This window comes from Symphalangus syndactylus, chromosome 12, assembly GCF_028878055.3.
Source record: "Symphalangus syndactylus isolate Jambi chromosome 12, NHGRI_mSymSyn1-v2.1_pri, whole genome shotgun sequence".
NCBI classification, from domain to species: domain Eukaryota; kingdom Metazoa; phylum Chordata; class Mammalia; order Primates; family Hylobatidae; genus Symphalangus; species Symphalangus syndactylus.
Window position 1 is genome coordinate 53,584,530 of NC_072441.2, and position 23,917 is coordinate 53,608,446.

General features: G+C 36.2%; 2 protein-coding genes across 9 annotated transcripts in view; one reads left to right on the forward strand and one right to left on the reverse strand.

Annotated features, from left to right (window-relative positions):
- MFSD14A (major facilitator superfamily domain containing 14A) overlaps window positions 1–5,153 on the forward strand; it is a 63,838-nt gene extending 58,685 nt beyond the window's left edge. The window contains exon 12 of one of the 3 annotated variants that reach the window (XM_063625595.1): window positions 4,073–5,153. In XM_063625595.1, coding sequence (XP_063481665.1) covers window positions 4,073–4,306 — 234 coding nt within the window. In that variant the 3' untranslated portion in view covers window positions 4,307–5,153. The remainder of the gene's footprint in view (window positions 1–4,072) is intronic. The other 2 variants (XM_063625599.1, XM_063625597.1) reach the window with 2 other exon arrangements.
- The window catches only part of SASS6 (SAS-6 centriolar assembly protein), a 53,820-nt gene that overhangs the window by 11,999 nt on the left and 17,904 nt on the right, over window positions 1–23,917 (reverse strand). For 4 of the 6 annotated variants that reach the window (XM_063625584.1, XM_063625586.1, XM_063625589.1 and 1 more), the window contains 7 exons: window positions 15,228–15,419; window positions 12,748–12,942; window positions 12,571–12,660; window positions 12,317–12,496; window positions 11,859–11,940; window positions 10,738–10,874; window positions 7,589–7,717 (listed from right to left, as the gene is read on the reverse strand). In XM_063625584.1, the coding sequence (XP_063481654.1) occupies window positions 7,589–7,717; window positions 10,738–10,874; window positions 11,859–11,940; window positions 12,317–12,496; window positions 12,571–12,660; window positions 12,748–12,942; window positions 15,228–15,419 (1,005 nt within the window). Of the gene's footprint in view, window positions 1–5,941; window positions 6,102–7,588; window positions 7,718–10,737; window positions 10,875–11,858; window positions 11,941–12,316; window positions 12,497–12,570; window positions 12,661–12,747; window positions 12,943–15,227; window positions 15,420–23,917 lie in introns of those variants that run through there. The other 2 variants (XM_063625587.1, XM_063625588.1) reach the window with 1 other exon arrangement.

Genomic DNA, 23,917 nt, shown 5'->3' on the forward strand with positions numbered 1-23,917 from the left:
CCGAAAACCACTAATGAGTATAACAAATGAGTTTAGCAAGGTTTCAAAATACAAGATCAACATACAAAAATGACATACATTTCTACACATCAATGAATATTCTGAAAAATAAATAATTATACCCACAATAGCATCTAAAAGAATAAAACACTTAAGAACAAATTCAACAGAAGAAATTCAAGACTTATACATTGAAAACTGCAAAACATTACTGAGAGAAAGTAAAGATCTAAATAAATGGAAAGACAATATTCATGGATTGGAAGACAAAATACTGTCAAAAGAGCATTTCTTTGAAAACTGACCTATAAATTCCTTGTATACCTATCAAAATCCAAACAAACCATTTTGCAGAAATTGAGAAGGTGACCAAACATTTTCATGAAAATGTAAAAGATCTAAAACAATTTTGAAAAGGAAGAATAGAGTCTGTAGATTTATACTACTCACTTTCAAAACTTTTAATATAAAGTCATAGCAATTAAGATGCTGTGATATTGGCACAGGATAGGCATAAAAATCAATGAAACAGAATTGAGAATCCTGAAATAAATCCTTACACGGTCAACTGATTTTCAACAAAGGTGCTTAGACAATTCAACAGAGAAAAAGACTTTTCATAAATGGTACTAAGAACTGGATATCCAGAGTGGGGGGGAAAATGAACTTAGATCCTTACTTCAAGCCATGCACACAAATTATTTCAAAATGGATCATAGATCTAAATGTAACAGCTAAAACTATGAAACTTGTAGAAGAAAACAAATGAGAAAATGTTTTCAACCTGTGGTTGGACAGAGTTCTTATATACAACTCCAAAAGCAAGATCCACGAAAGAAAAAAGTTTGATAAATTGCACTCTATCAAATATTAAAAACTTTTGTGTTTCAAAAGACACACTGAGAAAATGAAAAGGGAAGCCACTGGGAGAAAATATTTGCTAATCATATACTTGATAAAGGACTTGTATCCAAAATATATAAAGAACTTATAATTCAATAAAAAGACAACCTTGTTTAGCAATGGTCAAAAGATTCAAATAGAAATATCACCAAAGCAGATATATTGATGTTAAATAAGCACATGAATAGAGATACTCAACCTCATTAGGTTTTAGGGAAACGCAAACTAAAATCACAATGAGGGGCCAGGTGCAGTGGCTGATGCCTGTAATCCCAGCACTTTGGGAGGGTGAGGTAGGGGGATCACTTGAGGTCAGGAGTTCAAAACCAGCCTGGCAAGATGGTGACCCCTGTCTCTACTAAAAAATACAAAAATTAGCTGGACGTGGTGGCGTGCACCTGTAACCCCAGCTACTCGGGAGGCTGAGGCATGAGAATCGCTTGAACCCTTAAGGTGGAGGTTGCAGTGAGCTGAGACTGCACCACTGCACTCCAGCCTGAGCAACAGAGCAAGACTCTGTCTCAATAAATAAATAAATAAATAAAATCACAATGAGGTACTTCTATGCATGTATCAGAATGGCTAAAATTAAACAATTGACTATATCAACTGTTGGAAGGATGCAGAACAACTTGAACTCTCAGACTGCTGGTGGTAAATGGTAAAACCACTTTGGAAAAGTTTGGTAATTTCTTAAAAATCAAACATAAGCCACCAGCCATTCCATTCGTAGGTACTCACCCACAACAAATACAAAGACTTGTACACATATGTTCGCAGCAGCTTAATCTGTAACATCCAAAAACTTAAAACAACTCAAATGTCCATCAACTGATGAATGAACAAATTGTGGCATATCAATACAATGAAATACTACTGAGCAATTAAAAGAAAAGAACTACTGATACACATTACAGCCTGGATGAACCTCAAACACGGTATACTGAGTGAAAAGGAAAGACATGGGCCAGGCATGGTGGCTCACGCCTGTAATTCCAGCACTTTGGGAGGCTGAGGCAGGCAGATACCTTGAGCCCAGGAATTCGAAACCAGCCTGAGCAACATGTTGAAACTCCATCTCTACAAAAAATGCAAAAAAAAGGTACCTGGGCATGGTGGCACACACCTGTAGTCCCAGCTACTCAGGAGGCTAAGATAGGAGGATCACCTGAGCCCAGGGAGGTCGAGGCTGCAATGAGCCATGATTGTGCCATTGCACTCTATCCTGGATAACAGAATGAGATCTTATCTCAAAAAAAAAAAAAAAAAAGAAAACAGACACACAAACTACATGTTGTATGATTCTACTCATATGAAATATAGAAAAGCAAATTTTTTTTTTTTTTTTTTTTGAGACGGAGTCTCGCTCTGTCCCCCAGGCTGGAGTGCAGCGGCGCGATCTCGGCTCACTGCAAGCTCCGCCTCCCGGGTTCACGCCATTCTCCTGCCTCAGCCTCTCGGAGTAGCTGGGACTACAGGCGCCCGCCACCACGCCCAGCTAATTTTTTGTATTTTTTTTTTTTTAGTAGAGATGGGGTTTCACCGTGGTCTCGATCTCCTGACCTTGTGATCCGCCCACCTCGGCCTCCCAAAGTGCTGGGATTACAAGCGTGAGCCACCGCGCCCGGCCTAGAAAAGCAAATTTTATAGTGACAGCTGATCAGTAGTTGCCTAGGGCTAGAAGGAGTAAGGATAAACTGCAAACAGGCACTAGGGTACTTTTAGGGTAATGTAAATGTTCTAATATTGAACTGTGGTATAGTTTCACAACTCTATAAGCTGACTAAAATTACTGAACTAATCTTAAAGTGGAAGGATTTATGGTATGTAAATTCTATCTTAATAACCTTTAAATTTTTAAAAAGGAAGTATAATGAAGAATAAAAACAAACCAAGAATTACAAAATAGCACATTAAAAATAATGGCAAACTAGTGTCCAGAATATGTAAAGAACACTTATAAAACCATTTTATAAATGTTAAACCTCCAAAACAAAAAAAATGAATAAAAGAAAGAGCCAGGCACAATGGTGCGTGCCTGTAGTCCCAGCTACTCAGGAGGCTGAGCCAGGAGGATCAGGTGAGCCCAGGAGTTCGAAGCCAGCCTGGGCAACACAGGGAGATTTCCATCTCTAAAACAAACAAATGAAAAACAAAAATGAATAAACAGGAGTTTTACAGAACAGGAAACATAACCTATAAATATATAAAAAGACGTTTCTCACTTTAATCAAGAAAATGTTAATTAACATTACAATAAGATACTATTTTAGTCACCAGATATGCAAAAATGCCTTTGACACAGTTACTTCTAACAATGTATCCTATAAATCTGTTAGTACCAGGCCACCGAGATGTATGTACAAAAATATTTGCTGGAGCACTGTATGAGCATCTGGATTAAAAAAACCTAATCATCCATAAATAGAGTATTAGTTAATTATAGTACATCCGTATACTGGAATACTATGAAGTCATTAAAAAGAAACAAAAACTTACATTCTCATACATTGCAGTTACCTATTCCATAATACCATTAAATGAAAAAAGCAAGGCACAGAACAATTGGCAAGTACTATTTATGTTTATATATAAAAACACTCATACATTTGAACATATATACATATACATGCACATACATATGGTCTTATATGCTCTGAATATTTCTGGAATATATCACAAGAAATTCCTAACAGTATTTTTCTCTGAGAAGAGGACTGGGGACCACAGTAGGGACTTTTAGATAGTACATCCTCTTGTACCTTTTGAAGCTTCCCATATTTACATATTATTTTTAAAAACAGTTAATACCAAATAAATGAAAAATTAATTTAAACCATCTAGGTGAATTAGATGGTTAACCAAACTGAATAATGCTATCTGTACACAAAATCTGTCTCTGAATACACACTGTGGGCCAAACACTATCAAGATAAGAAATTGAGGCAACAGGGCCTTGGGGAGCCTCCAGTCACACACAAATGTTAGAGATCTGTACTGGATGACACTGACAGAAAACAAGCATTTCAGCACCTACAATTACAGAATGTCAGGAGGATAAGAGATTCCTTCCGAGAAAATAAAAATGTAAAGGTTCCTGTAGAAACTCAAACCCTAGAGAATAAAGCCAAAAGAGACCTTACAGTAATTCAGAGTAATTTGTCAACAGGTCCACATTGGCCAACTGACAAGTTCATCACTGAAAATCAAGAGAAGCCTAGGACCCAGGGAGCCCAGGACCAGCCACAAGCCACCACCAGTGGATGCCGGGAACAACCTTCAGCATCCACTCTGTGCTTGGGATAGGGGCTCCCCAAACCAGCTTAAAATAGTCTCTTACTCTACCTGCTCTGTGGGACCTGATAAACTGAGTCACATTTCCATTCTATTGCAGACTCAATGAAAAAGGACAGCTGTTTCTCCTCAGTTTAAGGGTTAGAATGAAAAGCTGGAGCTCACTCAAAATAATGCTGTGTATTACTGTGTCTCCTCTCCACTCCACTACTATTTTGTAGTTCACGACCATCGTGTATGGCATTTCCAGACTTTGTTTCTTGGTCCTTAACAGTAAACAGAATTGTCTCCCTAAGCCTTTCAACCAGATTAAAAGAAAAAAGATAAATCAATCATCTGGCCCCTTCCTCACTGCAGAAAATCCCTCACATACTTCATAATCTCCTTGATGAAAGTTTGACCTTGAAGATCAAGAATGTAACCCAAGCCAGGCACAGAGGCTCATGCCTGTAATCCCACCACTTGGGAGGCTGAGGCAGGTAGATCACTTGAGGTCAGGAGTTAGAGATCAGCCTGATCAACGTGGTAAAACCCCGTCTCTACTAAAAATACAAAAATTAGCCAGGTGTGGTGCCGCACACCTGTAATCTCAGCTACTCAGGAGGCTGAGGCATGAGAACCGCTTGAACCTGGGAGGTGGAGGTTGCAGTGAGCTAAGATCATGCCACTGCACTCCAGCCTTGGTGACAGAGTGAGACTCTCACAAAAATAAATGAATAAATGAATGAATGAATGAACAGTTTAGCTTGAAAGACATTACAATTTACTATCTACTGGTGTTTCACCACAAAATGTAAGCACCACAGTGTGGGGGATTTGTCTTGTTCACTGCTGTCATCTCCTGCAACTAAAACTATGCCTGGCCACAGCAGATAATAGACATTCATTAAATACTTGTTCAATGAATGAATCTTTGGCTATCATTGTATTCAAAAATAAAACAGAAAAAACAAGTAGTTTTGTGTATCTTGCTTTAAAATTATCAAGTATTTGTTTTATTTGTCAGAACACAGCACAATCTTGTTAAATATTCTCACATATTCTTTCAGCATTATTTTGTTTCTTGCCAAATTTCTCATGTTATTTTACGACCACACAGTTAAACATTTCCTTGAATGTATTCAATCTTGACAGTAACATTTTAAGACATCAGGAAGATCACAGGTTCAATATCAAAAATAAAAGGGTGATTTTTAAAAACTGTAATTCAAAAGTACACGTTTTAATCAACATAGCTGCTAGAACAAAACTACCTAGATCAATGATCACCAAAGTAGGTGGTGTTTGGTGCTTTAAAGTGGGTCTTTGAGTAGGGGAGGACAAAGTAGGCAGTAATTAGGACCATTCATTGAGGTCTGAGAAGAAAATCTTACAACTTTCATTTACATCCATTTTTAGTCTCATTCTTTAATTTCTATTTTTGAATATATTTTATTATTAATAACATTTATGGAGCACTTATGAACCAGGTACTATTCTAAGCAAATGCATTAATTCACTTAACTCAATAATCCAGTAAGGTAGAGAAAATTATCACTCCATTTTATAAGTGGGAAAACTGAAGTGTAAGAATTGAATGTTGTTTGTTTTTCAGTGGCTTGATCAACTTCACGCTGATAGAGGCAGGTTTTAAATCCTAACATCAGATTCCGCTTTCTTAACCAATAATTATACGGCATATAATATAGTATTTCAGTAGTATATGCATAAATTCACAAATAAATACACATTAATGTATTTGAGATGAGAGCACAAATTGTTCTGTTTATTTTAGGGTTTTTTTTTCCCTGTTAGGGATACATAATTAAAAGAATATGGAGATCACCGATACAGGAAACACTGAAAGTCTTGCTCCTGTATTTAAGAACATATTTATTATAATGATTCCTCTGATTCCACAAGACCTATAAGAATGATAGTATTATTTTATAAGTCATCTTTAGTCCTACCAAGTAGGCAACTGTCTCTAGTAGTAGTTCTTGTCCTCATTTTGGACATTATATATATATTCCTGGAAAGTTGTTTAAAATAAAAAACAACTGTGAATTCACTTATAATTCTAAAGAAAAAAAATGATCCCAAGATGCAACCACACTTGAGTATACTGATACTGATAATAAAACAATAGGCATTCCTTTGAATGCACATATCTAATTCTCCTTAATAAGCAATGCAAGAAGAGCCAATTATATGCATCTATGTACTCTTTACATAACAGTATTCCAGGCATAAAAACTCAGGCTTAATTCTCATTTCACTGAGAATTCTCCATAGCTCCTGTCAATAATAAGGCTATGGCTAAAAAGAGCACATGCCTAAGCAACACAGCCAACTTATTTTTAGAGTAGCCCAGACCTAATTTGATAGTTCGTAATACCAAAGTCCTCAAATTTATCTTTTATAAAATATTTTTTCATAAATGTTTATTTGTCTCATTATTTAAGAAAAAATAAACCTTGATCTGAAGTTAGCAATGAAAATAAAAGCAGTGACTGATCTGGGTGGATTAAATTATTGTGAAAACAAAATTATAATACACAAAAAATATATATAAATCTAAGATAATAATAAAAATTAGGAAAAAGAAGTAGGTAGAAGATAGCCTTAACAAATAAATCAAGGGTTGGGGGGATTGCTAGTCATATCTTATCTGAGATAATGTTGTCAGAACTAAATTTTAGAATTTGATTTAAGCCTGCCCTACCAGACCTTTAAATTCTAGCAATGAACTCCAAATCATAGTTCAGACTCCAACAGTATGAAGTCAGAAATCCTAGTCAGGCTTGAGAGCTGTAGGAGATACAAGTAGAAGAATGAATAAAAATGGAAAGGCTGGCCAGGCGTGGTGGCTCAGGCCTGCAATCTCAGCACTTTGGGAGGCCAAGGCAGGCAGATCACTTGAGGCCAGGAGTTCGAGACCAACCTGGCCAACATGGCGAAACCTCACCTCTACTAAAATTGCAAAAAAATTAGCCAGGTGTAGTGGCACATGCCTGTAATCCCAGCTACTCAGGAGGCTGAGGCACGAGAATCACTGAACCCAGGAGGCAGAGGCTGCAGTGAGCTGAGATTACACCACCACACTCCAGCCTGGACAACCGAGCAAGACTCTGTCTCAAAAAAAAAAAAAAAGAGAGGTTGAGTAGAAATAAGTGAGGTTTAAACAGACTGATGTCAAGATTTTAGAAATTACAGTGACTCAAGAAATATATAGTGCATATATTTCCTGTACACATAGATACTAGATATTCCGTAATGTACTTATCTAATACACTACCTACTACTTAACAACTGACCAAAGAATAAATGAACTTTTAAAAGATGTGAAATGTTTGTATACTAATAGGTTGCTATATTTTTTCCCAGAACAAGTATTAGTTAATTTGGCTACCTTTGTTCCTGAACCAGGGTGGCTGGTATTTTTGGCAGATATCGAATGAGGGAAGGTATTCTGGAATGCAAATGCAGAGGGGACAGGATAACCAATCCCACAGGTTGGGTAAGTCAGTCTACCATCAACCTAAAAAATAAAAACATAAAGATGATTAAAGATGATAAATTAATTCTAAATAGTATTTGTTGATCAGGTGGCATTAGCATCTGTTATAATAACTAATAATTAAGGGCACTATCTCAGAGGCCAGTCTTGTTTATCACACCACAAAACTCTGCTTTATTACCTACCATGGGGCTAGGATAACTTTGAACTAGAGGGCTTTTCAAAGTAGCTGTGCAAGCTTGGATAAAACAAACTACTGGGCCTGCCTTTGTACAACGTTAAAGCCAAGCTTCTGAACCAACTTGTTTCACTCTAAGTCTCCTAAAAAAGGTGGGAATGGGGGAGTCTGGAGATCAACAGGCCAATCAGAGATAAAATAAAAATAATTTTCTGTCAGACTGCATAATAACAAGATCAGTGTTCTTAAATGGACTAATTGAGACAATAATTGGTTTTGCCACTAATTTTCAATATACTGGCACCACATATTCACCAACGTTATGAAGAAGTTTATTTTTGTACTGAGGCCAGTTGTAACACAAATCTTGAGAAGCATTTGTGCACACTAATGGATGCACACAAAAAAACACCTTTCACACAGCTATCATCAGTCATTCAAATTTTAAGCCAGTCAAAAAAGTTTTTTTAAGTTTGTAATTCAGCCCCAGGCACTTCTTTCTGCACCTTTCTCCAATTTAACAGCAATCTTTCCCCTTCTTTAGACATCCAGTACTCTGACTTACCAGAGTAGATTAGGTTAAAAATTCAATTAGGAATCTGAATTTTAAACCTTCTGCCAATGTCCTGCAGCCAAAGGCCACCAGGAACCCATGTATAGATATACAAGCTAGATTTATTGCTCCTTGCAACAAGGGAAACTACACACCATGAAGAAACATGGGTATCTCCAAAAGTGGGTATTAAAAGGGACTTATTTATTGGATTTAGACACATGTTAGGCGATTTAAGAAAAAGTTTAAGTGGTGCTTTGCTGTGGATTGGAAGCTACTGGGAAATGGGGATAAATGTATGACTGGGTATCTGAATAAATCCTATCAAATAAGGCAAGAGGAATGTATTAAGGTCAAAGCTGTAATTAAAGCAGCAGCAGCCATTCATGTTAGCCAGGATATGAGGATGCTTATGGGCCGTATCTGTGATTTAGCAATGTTCATATTTTCGTCTGTATTCAGGCATGATTATGAAACCGTCTTGTTTTTGTATTGACAGAGTCACAGAGTAACTTTGCCTGATGTTAATATTCCATGAAATTGTTGTGTTCAACAGGAGAGCCCCAAGGCCTATGTGTGGATGCTAGGCAAGCTCCTAGCAGCACCTAGGCCTAACTATCAGATAGTACCAAATCACCTCTGAATGTAAGAAGCTGCTTTTCTTATTCTCCCTTTTTTCTTTTTGAGAGCTGTAGGAGATACAAGACAGGGTCTCACTCTGTCACCCAGGCTGGAGTACAGTGGTGTGATCTTGGCTCATGGCAACCTCCACCTCCTGGGTTCAAGCAGTTCCTGTTAGGTAACATGGGGTACCTTAAAATGGCGCCGTACCTTAAGATGGGGCCGGTTCCGGGTTCTTCTCCCCTCCTTGACCGGGCACTGTCTGAACCCGCCAAAGGAGGACCAATCAGAAAGAAGCATCTCCCGCCTTCCCTTGGGCCCGCCCCTAGCCCAATCCACGTAGGCCCAAGGGATATAAAACCCAGCACAACAGCAGCCCTCTCTCTCTTCTCTTCCTTCTCCTCGCGTGGTGCCACTCAATACCTCCAATAAAGATTTCTTGACCGCGACCAGTGTAGTTTGGTCTCTGCCCGGCCCCTTTCAGTTCCCCTGCCTCAGTCTCCCGAGTAGCTGGGATTATAGGCATGCACCACTGCACCCAGCTGAATTGTGTATTTTTAGTAGAGACAGGGTTTCACCACGTTGCCCAGGCTGACCTCTTGAACTCCTGACCTCAGGTGATCCACCCACCTCAGCCTCCCACCCAAAGTGCTGGGATTACAGGCATGAGCCATTGTGCCCAGCCTCCCTTTTTTCTCAGGGGGGGGAAAAAAAAAAAAAAAGCAGGACCGGACACAGTGGCTCACACCTATAATCCGAGCACTTTGAGAGGCCGAGGTGGGAGGACTGCCTGAGCCCAGGAGGTCAAGGCTGCCATGAGCCATGATCCCACCACTGCACTCCAGCCTCGGCAAAACAGCAAGGTCTTGTCTCAAAAAAGAAAAAAATCTGGTCCTGGGAGCTAGAAAGCTTATATCTCATAACCAGTTTCTTGTAGAATCTAAAGGTGACAAGCCTGCTAATAGGACTTTTTTCTTTTTTACTTTCTTTTCTTTTTCTGATAGAATTCAGTCTATGCTTAAGCCTAAACCCTGAATTCTCTCTTCTTGAAGTCTCCTAAATGTTTTACGTTGTGTTTTCAAGTTTTTCAGTATATTTGGTATTACTTTAGTTAGCACTCAAAGATTTCAATATCCAGTCAAGACTTACAAAGAAGTGTGCTGTTGGCCAGGCGCGGTGGCTCACGCCTGTAATCCCAACACTTTGGGAGGCCAAGGTGGACAGATCATGAGGTCAGGAGATCAAAACCATCCTGGCTAACACTGTGAAAGTAGAGATGTCTACTAAAAATACAAAAAATTAGCTGGGCATGGTGGCAGGCGCCTATAGTCCCAGCTACTCGGGAGGCTGAGGCAGGAGAATGGTGTGAACCCGGGAGGTAGAGCTTGCAGTGAGCCAAGATCTCGCCACTGCACTCCAGCCTGAGCGGCAGAGCGAGACTCCGTCTCAAAAAAAAAAAAAAAAAAAAAAAAGAAGTGTGCTCTTGAAACTCAGCCTCTTTGTTCAGAGCAAGTGTGCCTTTGTTCCACTTCCAGGGGCAACTTAAACTCTATTTCAGTGCTAGTAATTGTAAGACTCCACTTTGTACTGGTACCAGTACCTTAAATCATGGAAACTTCGTAACAATCTGGAAATACTTTTGTTTCGGGAAATTCACTAAGATCACTCACATCTTGTTTTAAATCTTACCACATTCAGGTTAGGAGAAATTCCACTTCTGATTGTGTTGCTGCTAGAATGTGCAGGCGTAGTAGTAGAAGGTCCCAATACATCTTGCTTTCTCACTAGCTGATTTTCATTTAGTTCTTTATTTAACCACGTGATTACTTAAATAAAAGAACAAGAAGCAAGGTAAAGAATATTGACTGTTTTTATTTTTCTAATCATCTTAAACATTTAAAAATTATATTAAGATTTTTTAATTATAAGTTTTTACAACTACCTGACATCACAGGAGAGCAATATAGGTTCACCTAAATTTTTGTCATTAAAGTTTCTTATTTTAGAAGCTGCCACATAGGACTCCTTATTGTATTACTCTCCAAAGCACATATTTCTGCTAGTCAAGCAACTCTTTGAAAGATATCACTTCTAGAATATCTTACAGTTTACTTAAAATTCACAATCTTATGTATGATACCCAGTAGTATAAACTGAGAAAATGTTAAAATCTTAATTTTATGTTTTGGTTTCAAACAATTCATATTGTTATTATTAGGTAAACACAGCTATTAAAAAAAGGAGTAATGAAGAATTTAAACAATAAATTACAGTCAACATTTTCAACAGTTTTAATTGTGGGTTACTGACCTATGGGATATGGTTTTCTTTATAAAGATGATAACTCTTTTACTGGGCAGATGGTATAAATTTATTATAGAAAAGGCATTAAGACAGTATATTTAAAGCAGAAATTACTTACACATTGGCCAATGTCTACTTTTATGAATTCGAATAAAATTTTCAGATTAAGAATAAAACTACAGCCGAGCACGATGGCTAACACCTGTAAACCTAAACGTAGCAATCTGGGAGGCCGAGGCGGGTGGATCACTAGACCAGCCTGGGCAACATGATAAAACCTCGTCTCTACAAAAAAAACTCACAAAATTAGCTGAGTGTGGTGGTGCACACCTTAGTCCCACCTACTTGGGGGGCTGAGGCGGGAGGATAACTTGAACCAAAGTGGCTACAGTGAGCTGAGATCATGCCACTGCACTCCAGCCTGGGTGACAGAGTGAGACCGTGTCTCAAAAATATAAAAGAATAAAACTACAAACCCCATTTACATTAACATGTAACATACTTACACTTTTCATTATTTTTTAGAAGTTGTTTGCTTTCTTCAAGTTTTTTAACTGTAGCTTCTAATTGTTCTTGTAATTTGCATACCTGAAATATATCAATCATCACAATAAGTCAAGCAAAATAAAGGTTAAATAAAAACTGAAGAATGTATTATTATTAACTAAATACATAAATGGTTACTACCAATATTAAATGAGAATAAAGGAATTAGCTCAATTATATAATAAAATATTTACGTGTGTATACAAACATAGACATACATGAGCAATCAAGGTATCTGAATTATGATAACTAACTTTCCAAACTGAAACAGGTTATTAACATCTATTGAATCTAGTCATGTTCTTTTGTTGAAAAAAAAAAAAGACCAAAGCCATTTGTTAATGTAACAAAGCATAAATTTTAAAAATAAATGAGGAAAAAATATAGTTACAACACAAAAATTTAAAATATTAACTACCTCTTGCTCTTTAATTCGAAGAGACTGTCCAACATCTTGTAATTCCTTTTGTTCCTTTTGTAATTTTTCCTCCTTCTCAGCCAAGAGTTTTTCTTGCTGAATAGTAACTGTATTCTTCAATTTCAACTTACCCATTAAAGTTTTCAGATCCCCTTGTAACTTCTTGATAATTTCATTTGCCTATAAAAGAGCTTCATATGTATATTTCTATGCAATCTAATGAAATATTAGTCTATAAAATTTTTAAAACAAACCTTCAGAAGTTCTGCAGATAATGATTTTATTGTAGCGTCAAGCTTTCCTAGTTGTACTTGATTTTTCTCACCATTTTCTTCTAAAACCACCTATTTTTTAAAAACATGAATAATTAGGACATTTGTGTTTACTTATAAATATGATTATCAATTTCTGAGAAAAATTTAAAAGTAGACCTTTTGTTCCTGGATTGTATCAAATGCTTCTTTTGTTCTTAAAACAAGCTGGTCCTTATCCTTGATTTCCTGTTCTAAAACTGCCACTTTTGTTTGTAGCTGATTAATGTGCTTTTCTTTCTCGTGGCATTCAACATCTAGTGTAGAATTCTCTCTTCGCAAAGAGAGGACTTCTTGCTTAGTCCGCTGTAGCTCCTAGAATGGGAAAAAAAGAAATTAAGCATTATGAAAAAAGGAAGTTGCTCATCTGGTTATTTATAATTAAGATGTCTAACATATTAAAAAAAGTCTTTAATAATTTTAAAGTTTTAGTACGGATTTTTTTTAAAAGCATGAATGTCTTTCTAATGGTACAGTACATATATCTGGAATACAATTGTAAAATATTCTACTATCTGATTCAATCATATCAAGGGAAAATAAAATAATTCTAATTTATGAATAAATTACAGTAACTAAAACTTTTAACAATAATTTTCTGATGTCTCCACAACTGATTCCAAGGGTAACCAAGGGTGAGAGCCACAATCTAGAATTCACATTTTTCTTTGTTGCTTACATGTACAGATTGTTTTTTAAAGGCTGATACTCTGCAGTTTATAATCTACCTTCTTCACGTATTACAAATATCTTTCCATGTCAATAAATGTTAACATTTCCGCATCTCTCTGTTCACTCTTTCAAGCCAAATAAACTGTAATTGTTCATTAAAAATAGATTTTTAAAAAATCTACATAGATCTCTTCCCAATCAGCTAATATCAACCCAAATGCTGCTGGTATATGAAAGTCCAGGATACAGTATTCCTAGATAGTTTTAGTTCTTAACAAAGTTTCCAAAAATAATTATACGGTATTGTGACTATAGTGGTTTTAGGAGCACAAACTTTAGTATCAAACAAAATTCAAATCCTGGCTCTTCTACTGTGTGATCTTGTAATTACTGAAACTCCCTAAATTAAATCTCAGTTCCCTCATTTGTAAAACAGAAATAACAAATACTTAATAAATTATTTCATTTAACCTTCATAAAAATCCTTATGTAAATTGCCTAGCATTTTGGCTGGCACACAGTAAAACTCAATAAATGGTGGCAATTGTTATTTTTAGGGCACTAATGCCTAAAAATTGTTACTTAAAAAAGGTAACTGAATACTCAGCGGTTAAAAAAAAAAAGCTCCAAGAACTAACAATTTGCAAGTCATATGAAAATCTTGGAGGAAATATTTTCATTAGATCATATAAAAATCAACGCAGTGAGGTTGTTTATATAATGACCAATTCCAGGGCTGAGAATGATGAAATCAGAGCATTATACTGAAGCATTTAGACTACCAATGTACCATGAAGGTTCAAATGCTTTACAACCAGTATGAAGAGTGTATGCAGGAAAAACTGAAGACATCTATTGTTGGGGCAAAACAATATGATGATCTGAACACAAAACTGATCAGGCTTTAGAGCTTCTAAGCATGAGACTGGTAAAATAGAGTTTGAAGTCTTGTGAGCTAGAATAACACTGGTAACTTTGGTATTTAAATATAGACAAAATCTACATATATTTTCTAATAATTCATATGACAATAATATATAATGCTACAAAGAAGCCTGTAATCAATGCCAAAGCAACAACAAATGTGGCACTATAGCAAGATTTAAAAAATTTCTGTGGGGCTTAATACCCAGGTGATGAGTTGATAGGTGCAGCAAACCACCATGACACGTGTTTACCTATGCAACAAACCTGCACATTCTGTACATGTCTCCCGGAACTTAAATAAATAAAATGAAAAAAAATTTCCCTGTTGCCTGAAAGAACAAGGTAGTATTAAAGACAGTCAAATAATAGATGAGTTCTAATCCTTGTTCTTCCACTCCTTGACTATGTGACCTTAGGCAACTTATTTAACCTTTCTGTGCCTTAGTTTCATCATCTGTAAAATAGGGCTAATAATAGTTCCTACCTTAAATAATTGTTATAACAATAAAATGAGTTAATATATGCAAAGCACTTCAAACAGTACCTATCACATAGAAAATGCTCTGTAAGCATTAACTATTATCTTTACTATTACCATTATCATTATTATTACTAGATACTAAATTCACGTAATTGTTTGATACATGTTAAGCAGGCTGAGGAAAAAAAAAACCCAGCCCTGTCAACACAGTACCCTATGAAATACAGGTGCTGTGTTACTATTAAAAAACACATTGATAAATCTGACATCTGTGCCAGTAATCTGCTCTCAAGACCCTAACTAAAAATATTCAAGCTTACCTCAGTTCTGTTACGAATTAGGCTTTTTATCAAATTTCAAATTCTCAATTTTCTTCGCATTGTCTAAATGGATTACCCTAACGCCACAAGAGAACTCTATAGAGCATTCAGAGGAACACCACCCACACAAGTAACCACATTAAAATAACCAAATCAAAACGTTCTCTTAAATTGGGGGAGAAAAAAAAAACATTCAATACCTCTTCAACACCAGAAAGTTTTGCTTTAAGTTCTCTAATAGTGGAGTCTCCTTTATATTTTCTTTCGGTTAAGTCTTTATTAGCTGCTTCTAACTCAGACAGTCTGTTTTGCAGCTGGTGGATGTTTTGTTGATGGAGGATTTCTAAATCTTTTTTCTGTTGTTCATGCTGCTGTTGATATTGAACCTGTGCCTATGATATAATAAAAATACAGTACCAAAATTCAAAGAAAAAAATCAGAAATACAAATACAGAAAGATTTGAACAAAAAGAAATTGTAATTTCTTATTTTTTCTTTTTTTTTTTGTCTTAATTTTGTCATCTTTCTTTAGATCCCTGTTCTGAAAAGGGTCTATTTTCAATTATGAATTTCATGACGGAGAAAGCAAGGTCAACAAAAGCAAATTTACCACCATGATCTTGTTCATAATTTTTGCTTCTTCTAAATCCATACATGTTTAGATGCAACAGTCTTCAAGTTAAGGGAAGATGATATATAAGTTAAAAAAGCAAACTGCAAATACTGTATACAGATGAACCTACTTGTGTATTTTAAAAAAAAGCAGATTTTTGCTTTAAACACCATCACAGTGTTTCAGTTTTTAATAATACATATTCATATATATGCTTTATAATGGAAAAACACCTAAAATTGTAAAATGAGCAAGGTTGGTTCATTAGTCCAATCTTATATTTAGTCATTTTTACCAACAATAAAATTTGAACATGGTTATAACTGTGCAATATTTAGTGCCTGTCTGAATCGTATCACAAACCTATCTTAGTAACTTTTGTTAACGAACACTATCAAATCCTAAATATCTTTTGAAAATAAAGCATATTTTGTGGTTATCAAAGTTATACATGCTCTTATGGGCAAAAAGGAAACACAAATAATCCACAATCCCATCCAGAAAAATCACTCCTAATATTTAGAAGTAGTGTCTTCCACTCATTTATATACTTATATTGACATCCACATAAACACACAATATACATATTAAAATTAATGAATGAATATCAAGCTATTTATACAATTTAATCACACTTTTTAATCCCTTAGCATATGCACCTTCTCACATCATTAAAAAATTATTTGTAAAGTCTTTAATAGCTACACAACATTCCATCCATGGCTACTCCATAATTCATTTAACTTCTGCCCTAATTATGGACATTTAGTTCCCAATTTTTCACAATTATAAATAAAATGATGATTTTTTTTTGTACAGACATACATCTAAAATTCAGATTATTTCTTTATGATCAATTATAGAATAAAGAATATAAACAAATATAAAGCTTGATGCAAGTTCCAAAACTGTATCCCAGAGAAGTTATACCCATTCAAAAGTCTTAGCACTAGTACAGGGGAGTGTCCCTCTCATAAAATACCTTAGGAATTTTACATTACTACTTCAGGAATTTCCCCATTTTCAGAAAGCTGAAAAGGAGAGGAGAAGGAGCAAAAAGAGATAAAACAGGAAGCAGTCCATATAAAATTGAAAATGCCATCTTGGAAGAAAACATTGAAGAAGCAACCAAGAAGAAAAATCAGAGCAAACTGGTAAAGATGCTAACTGTAACCGTCTAAGAGGGTAATCAAAGACACTAAAGACAATAGAGGCCAAAAGCAGTGAAAATAAAGAACTGGTTTTTATTCCAGTGATCATCAGAACCTTGGAGATTTTTGTTTAAAAAAAAGTGTGAGAACGAACATTATAAAGTTCACATTTTCTACTTCGTTCACTTCTGAATCGTTTCATTATTTTTAGAAAAAAATACATGAAAAAATTTCCATTCTGGAGGAAAAAAAATAATCATTGGAGGGACAGTTTCAGAATAATTGAGTCCAATAGAAAAGGGAGAATTTGTAGAAGTGGAAGCAATATTTTTCAAATGAATATTCTATAGAGGCTTAAATCGGAAAAGCACACAGTAGTTTTGGAAGAACATTAGATGAGAAAAATGTTTTGGGAATTGAATTATAATGATATGAATGGGAAAACAAAAATTAATAAAAATTCTATGAAGAAGTGATGAAATATAGAAGTCAGAATTAAGAAAATAATACAAGAAATAGAAGGAAGATGGGTGATTCTACGTGTTGCTAGGACTTTCCTCACAGAAAAAAGCTTCTACAAAGAAATTAGTGTAGAAACAATTAAGATTACTCAGTATATTTTTTTAAATGGAGGTATAAAGAAAACATGAGAAATAAGTGTGAACATAAAGAAAAATAAAAAATGCAGGAATCAAATTTGCCCTATTAAAATGCCTTAAAGATAACATAGGTTTAATGTCCACTTGAATAGATAAGTGACAAATATAGATAATACAGCCATTTTTCCCTATAACATTTGTAGAAACCATCATTAATAGTAGAAGGCAGTTTACGTGCCTCAACAGATCTCTATATAATCATTGGCCTAATTTGAGAAACAGCACCGATGGCAGTGTTTATCAAAGTACAGTCCTCTGAACAGAATAATCAGTATCAGCTAAGAACCTATCAGGAAATCAAGTTCCTGGAATCCACCCCCGACTAACTGTATCAAAGACTCTGGGGATAAAGCCCAGCAATCTGCATTCTAATGCACCCTTCAAATGATTCTCACGCACACTAAAGTTTTAAATTATCTATTAGCAGGAAGAGAAGTGTTGACCTGGTTTTAAAGTCCCAAAGGACTGCCTAACAATCCTATTAGAAAGTGCAATATAGAAATGCAAACAAATCCTTCAGTCACTCTGGAGTTTTAAACAAATGCCCTTATGAAGAAACTTTTAGATCTAACTTGTTTCCATGGACAATAGACAAGGAGTACTCCAAAATGAGGGAGGGATAGAGTGAGGTAGACATTGAAAAACTACTTATTGGGTACTATGTTTACTATTTGGGTGATGAGTTCAATAGAAGCCCAAATTCCAGTATTATGCAATATACCCAGTAACAAACTTGCATATGTACCCCTGAATCGAACAACAACGTCAAGAAGAACACAACTTGCTTGAAAATCGAGCCAAAAAAAAGGCCAGGCCTGGTGGCTCACGCCTGTAATCCCAGCACTTTGGGAGGCTAAGGCAGGCAGATCACGAGGTCAGGAGATCGAGACCATCCTGGTGAAACCCCGTCTCTACTAAAGTACAAAAAAATCAGCCAGGCGTGGTGGCAGGCACCTATAGTCCCAGCTACTCAGGAGGCTGAGGCAGGAGAATGGCGTGAACCCGGGAGGCAGAGCTTGCAGTGAGTTGAGATCATGACACTGCACTCCAGCGTGGGTAACAAGAGTGAGACTCGGTCTCAAAAAAAAAAAAAAAAAAAGGTAGTAAACAGAAATTAACGAAATAGGGGGAGAAACAGTGTAGAACTAATTAATGAAACGAAAAACTAGTTCTTCAAAAACACTAAACAATAGAAAAACCATCTAGCCACATTAAACAAAACAAATTAAGAACATAAGAGAAATAATATGGAGATTTTAAAAATCACAAGACAATATGCACGATATTGTACTAATATATTTAAACACATAGATAGCACCCACATACAATGGCACACACCAGTAGTCCCTGCTACTCTAGAGGAGCTGAGGCAGGAGGATTGCCTAAACCTAGGAGTCTGAGTCCAGCCTGGGCAACATAGCAACACCTCATCTTCAAAACTAAAAAAAAAATAATACATTTTAAAAATAAAAACACATAGATGAAACACATGGCTTTTAAAGAAAATATAAATTAGCAAAACTCAAGAAAAAAGAGAAAATTTAAACAGACCAATAATCATGGAGAAAACTGGAAAAGAAAAAGATAAATGCTTCAACTAGGTGCGTGATCCAATTGGTGTTAAAACGCTAATTGTATCAGGCCCTCAAGGTACAGATTAATTCCCTGTTATTTCACTGTTTCAAAGAATAAAGAAAACTGAAAAATGTCCTTATTCATCTCATGAGGCTAGCATAATTCTAATACCATAGTCTATAACCCACATTTGCAATAAGCAAACTATGATGTGCAGGAAAAAGACAATCTCAGACCAATGTCACTTATGAATATAAATACAAACATCCTGGGCCAGGCATGGTGGTTCATGCCTGTAATCCCAGCACTTCAGGAGGCCAAGGTGGATGGATCACTTGAGGCCAGGAGATTGAGTCCAGCCTGACCAACATAGTGAGACTCCATCTCTTAAAAAAAAAAAAAAATTAGCTAGGCCTGGTGGTCTGTATCTGTGGTCCCAGCTACTCCAAAGACTGAGGTGGGAGGGTAGCTTGAGCCCAGAAGATTGAGGATGCAGTGGGCCGTGACCGCACCACTGCACTCCAGCCTGGGCAATAGAGCAAGACTCTGTCTCTAAAATTAAATAAATAAAAATACAAAAATCCCAAGTTAAATAACAGCAAATTGATACAATAGTTTATTAAAAATTGCTATGACTATTTAAGTATTATTCTATGAATGCAAAGATGATTCCACCTTTGGAAATCTGTTGTTATAATTTATTACACTATTAAATGGGAAAAATGACGTAATTATTTGGTTAGATCCCAAAACTCATTTTATCTGATTTAGCACTCTTTGAATTAAAATTCTTAGGTAGCAAGGAAGAAAAGAAAACCCTCTCTCTCAAATGCAAAGCAAACATCATATTTAACAGTGAGATATTTTAGTTATTTACCAAAAAAGACTGGAACAAGATAAAAATCCCACTATTATTTTTCTGTACAAGAAAACAAAAGGACACTAATCATAGGAAGAAAAAAATTACTATTTTTTATAGTTTATATATCTACCTGGAAAACCTAAGAGAATCAATTTCAAAACTCTTAGAAACAGTATGTAAATTTAGTAAGGTGGCAGGATATGACATATCCAGCCAAACTAAGCTTCATAAGTGAAGGAGAAATAAAATACTTTACAGACAAGCAAATGCTGAGAGATTTTGTCACCACCAGGCCTAACCTAAAAGAGCTCCTGAGGGAAGCACTAAACATGGAAAGGAACAATCAGTACCAGCCACTGCAAAAACATGCCAAATTGTAAAGACCATCAAGGTTAGGAAGAAACTGCATCAACTAACGAGCAAAATAACCAGCTAACATCATAATGACAGGATCAAATTCACACATAACAATCTTAACTTTAAATGTAAATGGGCTAAATGCTCCAATCAAAAGACACACACTGGGAAATTGGATAAAGAGTCAAGACCCATCAGTGTGCTGTATTCAGGAAACCCATCTCACGTGCAGAGACACACACAGACTCAAAACAAAGGGATGGAGGAAGATCTACCAAGCAAAAGGAAAACAAAAAAAGGCAGGGGTTGCAATCCTACTCTCTGATAAAACAGACTTTAAAACAACAAAGATCAAAAGAGACAAAGAAGGCCATTACATAATGGTAAAGGGATCAATTCAACAAGAAGAGCTAACTATCCTAAATATATATGCACCCAATACAGGAGCACCCAGATTCATAAAGCAAGTCCTTAGTGACCTACAAAGAGACTTAGACTCCCACACAATAATAATGGGAGACTTTAACACCCCACTGTCAACATTACACAGAACAACCAGACAGAAAGTTAACAAGGATACCCAGGAATTGAACTCAGCTCTGCACCAAGCGGACCTAATAGACATCTACAGAACTCTCCACCCCGAATCAACAGAATATACATTCTTTTCAGCACCACACCACACCTATTCCAAAATTGACCACAGAGTTGGAAGTAAAGCTCTCCTCAGCAAATGTAAAAGAACAGAAATTATAACAAACTGTCTCTCAGACCACAGTGCAATCAAATTAGAACTCAGGATTAAGAAACTCACTCAAAACCGCTCAACTACATGGAAACTGAACAACCTGCTCCTGAATAACTGCTGGGTAAATAATGAAATGAAGGCAGAAATAAAGATGTTCTTTGACACCAGTGAGAACAAAGACACAATATACCAGAATCTCTGGGACACATTCAAAGCAGTGTGTAGAGGGAAATTTATAGCACTAAATGCCCACAAGAGAAAGCAGGAAAGATCTAAAATTGACACCCTAACATCACAATTAAAAGAACTAGAAAAACAAGAGCAAACACATTCAAAAGCTAGCAGAAGGCAAGAAATAACTAAGATCAGAGCAGAACTGAAGGAAATGGAGACATGAAAAACCCTTCAAAAAATTAATGAATCCAGGAGATAGTTTTTTGACAACATCAACAAAATTGATAGACTGCTAGCAAGACTAACAAGAAAAGAGAGAAGAATCAAATAGACGCAATAAAAAATGATAAAGGGGATATCACCACCAATCCCACAGAAATACAAACTACCATCAGAGAATACTATAAACACCTCTACACAAATAAACTAGAAAATCTAGAAGAAATGGATAAATTCCTTGACACATATATCCTCCCAAGACTAAACCAGGAAGAAGTTGAATCTCTGAATAGACCAACAACAGGCTCTGAAATTGAGGCAATAATCAATAGCTTACCAACCAAAAAAAGTCCAGGACCAGATGGATTCACAGCCAAATTCTACCAGAGGTACAAAGAGAAGCTAGTACCGTTCCTTCTGAAACAATTACGATCAATAGAAAAAGAGGGAATCCTCCCTAACTCATTTCATGAGGCCAGCATCATTCTGATACCAAAGCCTGGCAGAGACACAACAAAAAAAGAGAATTTTAGACCAATATCCTTGATGAACATTGATGCGAAAATCCTCAATAAAATACTGGCAAACCGAATCCAGCAGCACATCAAAAAGCTTATCCACCATGATCAAGTGGGCTTCATCCCTGGGATACAAGGCTGGTTCAACATATGCAAATCAATAAATGTAATCCAACATATAAACAGAACCAAAGACAAAAACCACATGATTATCTCAACAGACGCAGTAAAGGCCTTTGACAAAATTCAACCATCCTTCATGCTAAAAACTCTCAATAAATTAGGTATTGATGGGACGTATCTCAAAATAATAAGAGCTATCTATGACAAACCCACAGCCAATATCATACTGAATGGGCAAAAACTGGAAGCATTCCCTTTGAAAACTGGCACAAGACAGGGATGCCCTCTCTTACTGCTCCTATTCAACATAGTGTTGGATGTTCTGGCCAGGGCAATCAGGCAGGAAAAGGAAATAAAGGGTATTCAATTAGGAAAAGAGGAAGTCAAGTTGTCCCTGTTTGCAGATGACATGATTGTATATCTAGAAAACCCCATCGTCTCAGCCCCAAATCTCCTCAAGCGGATAAGCAACTTCAGCAAAGTCTCAGGATACAAAATCAATGTACAAAAATCACAATCATTCTTATACACCAATAACAGACAGAGAGCCAAATCATGAGTGAACTCCCATTCACAATTGCTTCAAAGAGAATAAAATACCTAGGAATACAACTTACAAGGGATGTGAAGGACCTCTTCAAGGAGAACTACAAACCACTGCTCAATGAAATAAAAGAGGATACAAACAAATGGAAGAACATTCCATGCTCGTGAGTAGGAAGAATCAATATCGTGAAAATGGCCATACTGCCCAAGGTAATTTATAGATTCAATGCCATCCCCATCAAGCTACCAATGACTTTCTTCACAGAATTGGAAAAAACTACTTTAAAGTGCATATGGAACCAAAAAAGAGCGTGCATTGCCAAGTCAATCCTAAGCCAAAAGAACAAAGCTGGAGGCATCATGCTACCTGACTTTAAACTATACTACAAGGCTACAGTAACCAAAACAGCATGGTACTGGTACCAAAACAGAGATATAGACCAATGGAACAGAACAGAGCCCTAAGAAATAATACCACATATCTACAACTATCTGATCTTTGACAAACCTGACAAAAACAAGCAATGGGAAAAGGATTTCCTATTTAATAAATGGTGCTGGGAAAACTGGCTAGCCATATGTAGAAAGCTGAAACTGGATCTCCTCCTTACACCTTATACAAAAATTAATTCAAGATGGATTAAAGACTTAAATGTTAGACCTAAAACCACAAAAACCCTAGAAGAAAACCTAGGCAATACCATTCAGGACATAGGCATGGGCAAGGACTTCATGTCTAAAACACCAAAAGCAATGGCAACAAAAGCCAAAATTGACAAATGGGATCTAATTAAACTAAAGAGCTTCTGCACAGCAAAAGAAACTACATGCAACCTACAGAATGGGAGAAAATTTTTGCAACCTACTCATCTGACAAAGGGCTAATATCCAGAATCTACAATGAACTCAAACAAATTTACAAGGAAAAAAACAACCCCATCAAAAAGCGGGCGACGGATATGAACAGACACTTCTCAAAAGAAGACATTTATGCAGCCAAAAAACACATGAAAAAATGCTCATCATCACTGGCCATCAGAGAAATGCAAATCAAAACCACAATGAGATACCATCTCACACCAGTTAGAATGGCCATCATTAAAAAGTCAGGAAACAACAGGCGCTGGAGAGGATGTGGAGAAATAGGAACACTTTTACACTGTTGGTGGGACTGTAAACTAGTTCAACCATTGTGGAAGTCAGTGTGACGATTCCTCAGGGATCTAGAACTAGAAATACCATTTGACCCAGCCATCCCATTACTGGGTATATACCCAAAGGATTATAAATCATGCTGCTATAAAAACACATGCACACGTATGTTTATAGTGGCCCTATTCACAAT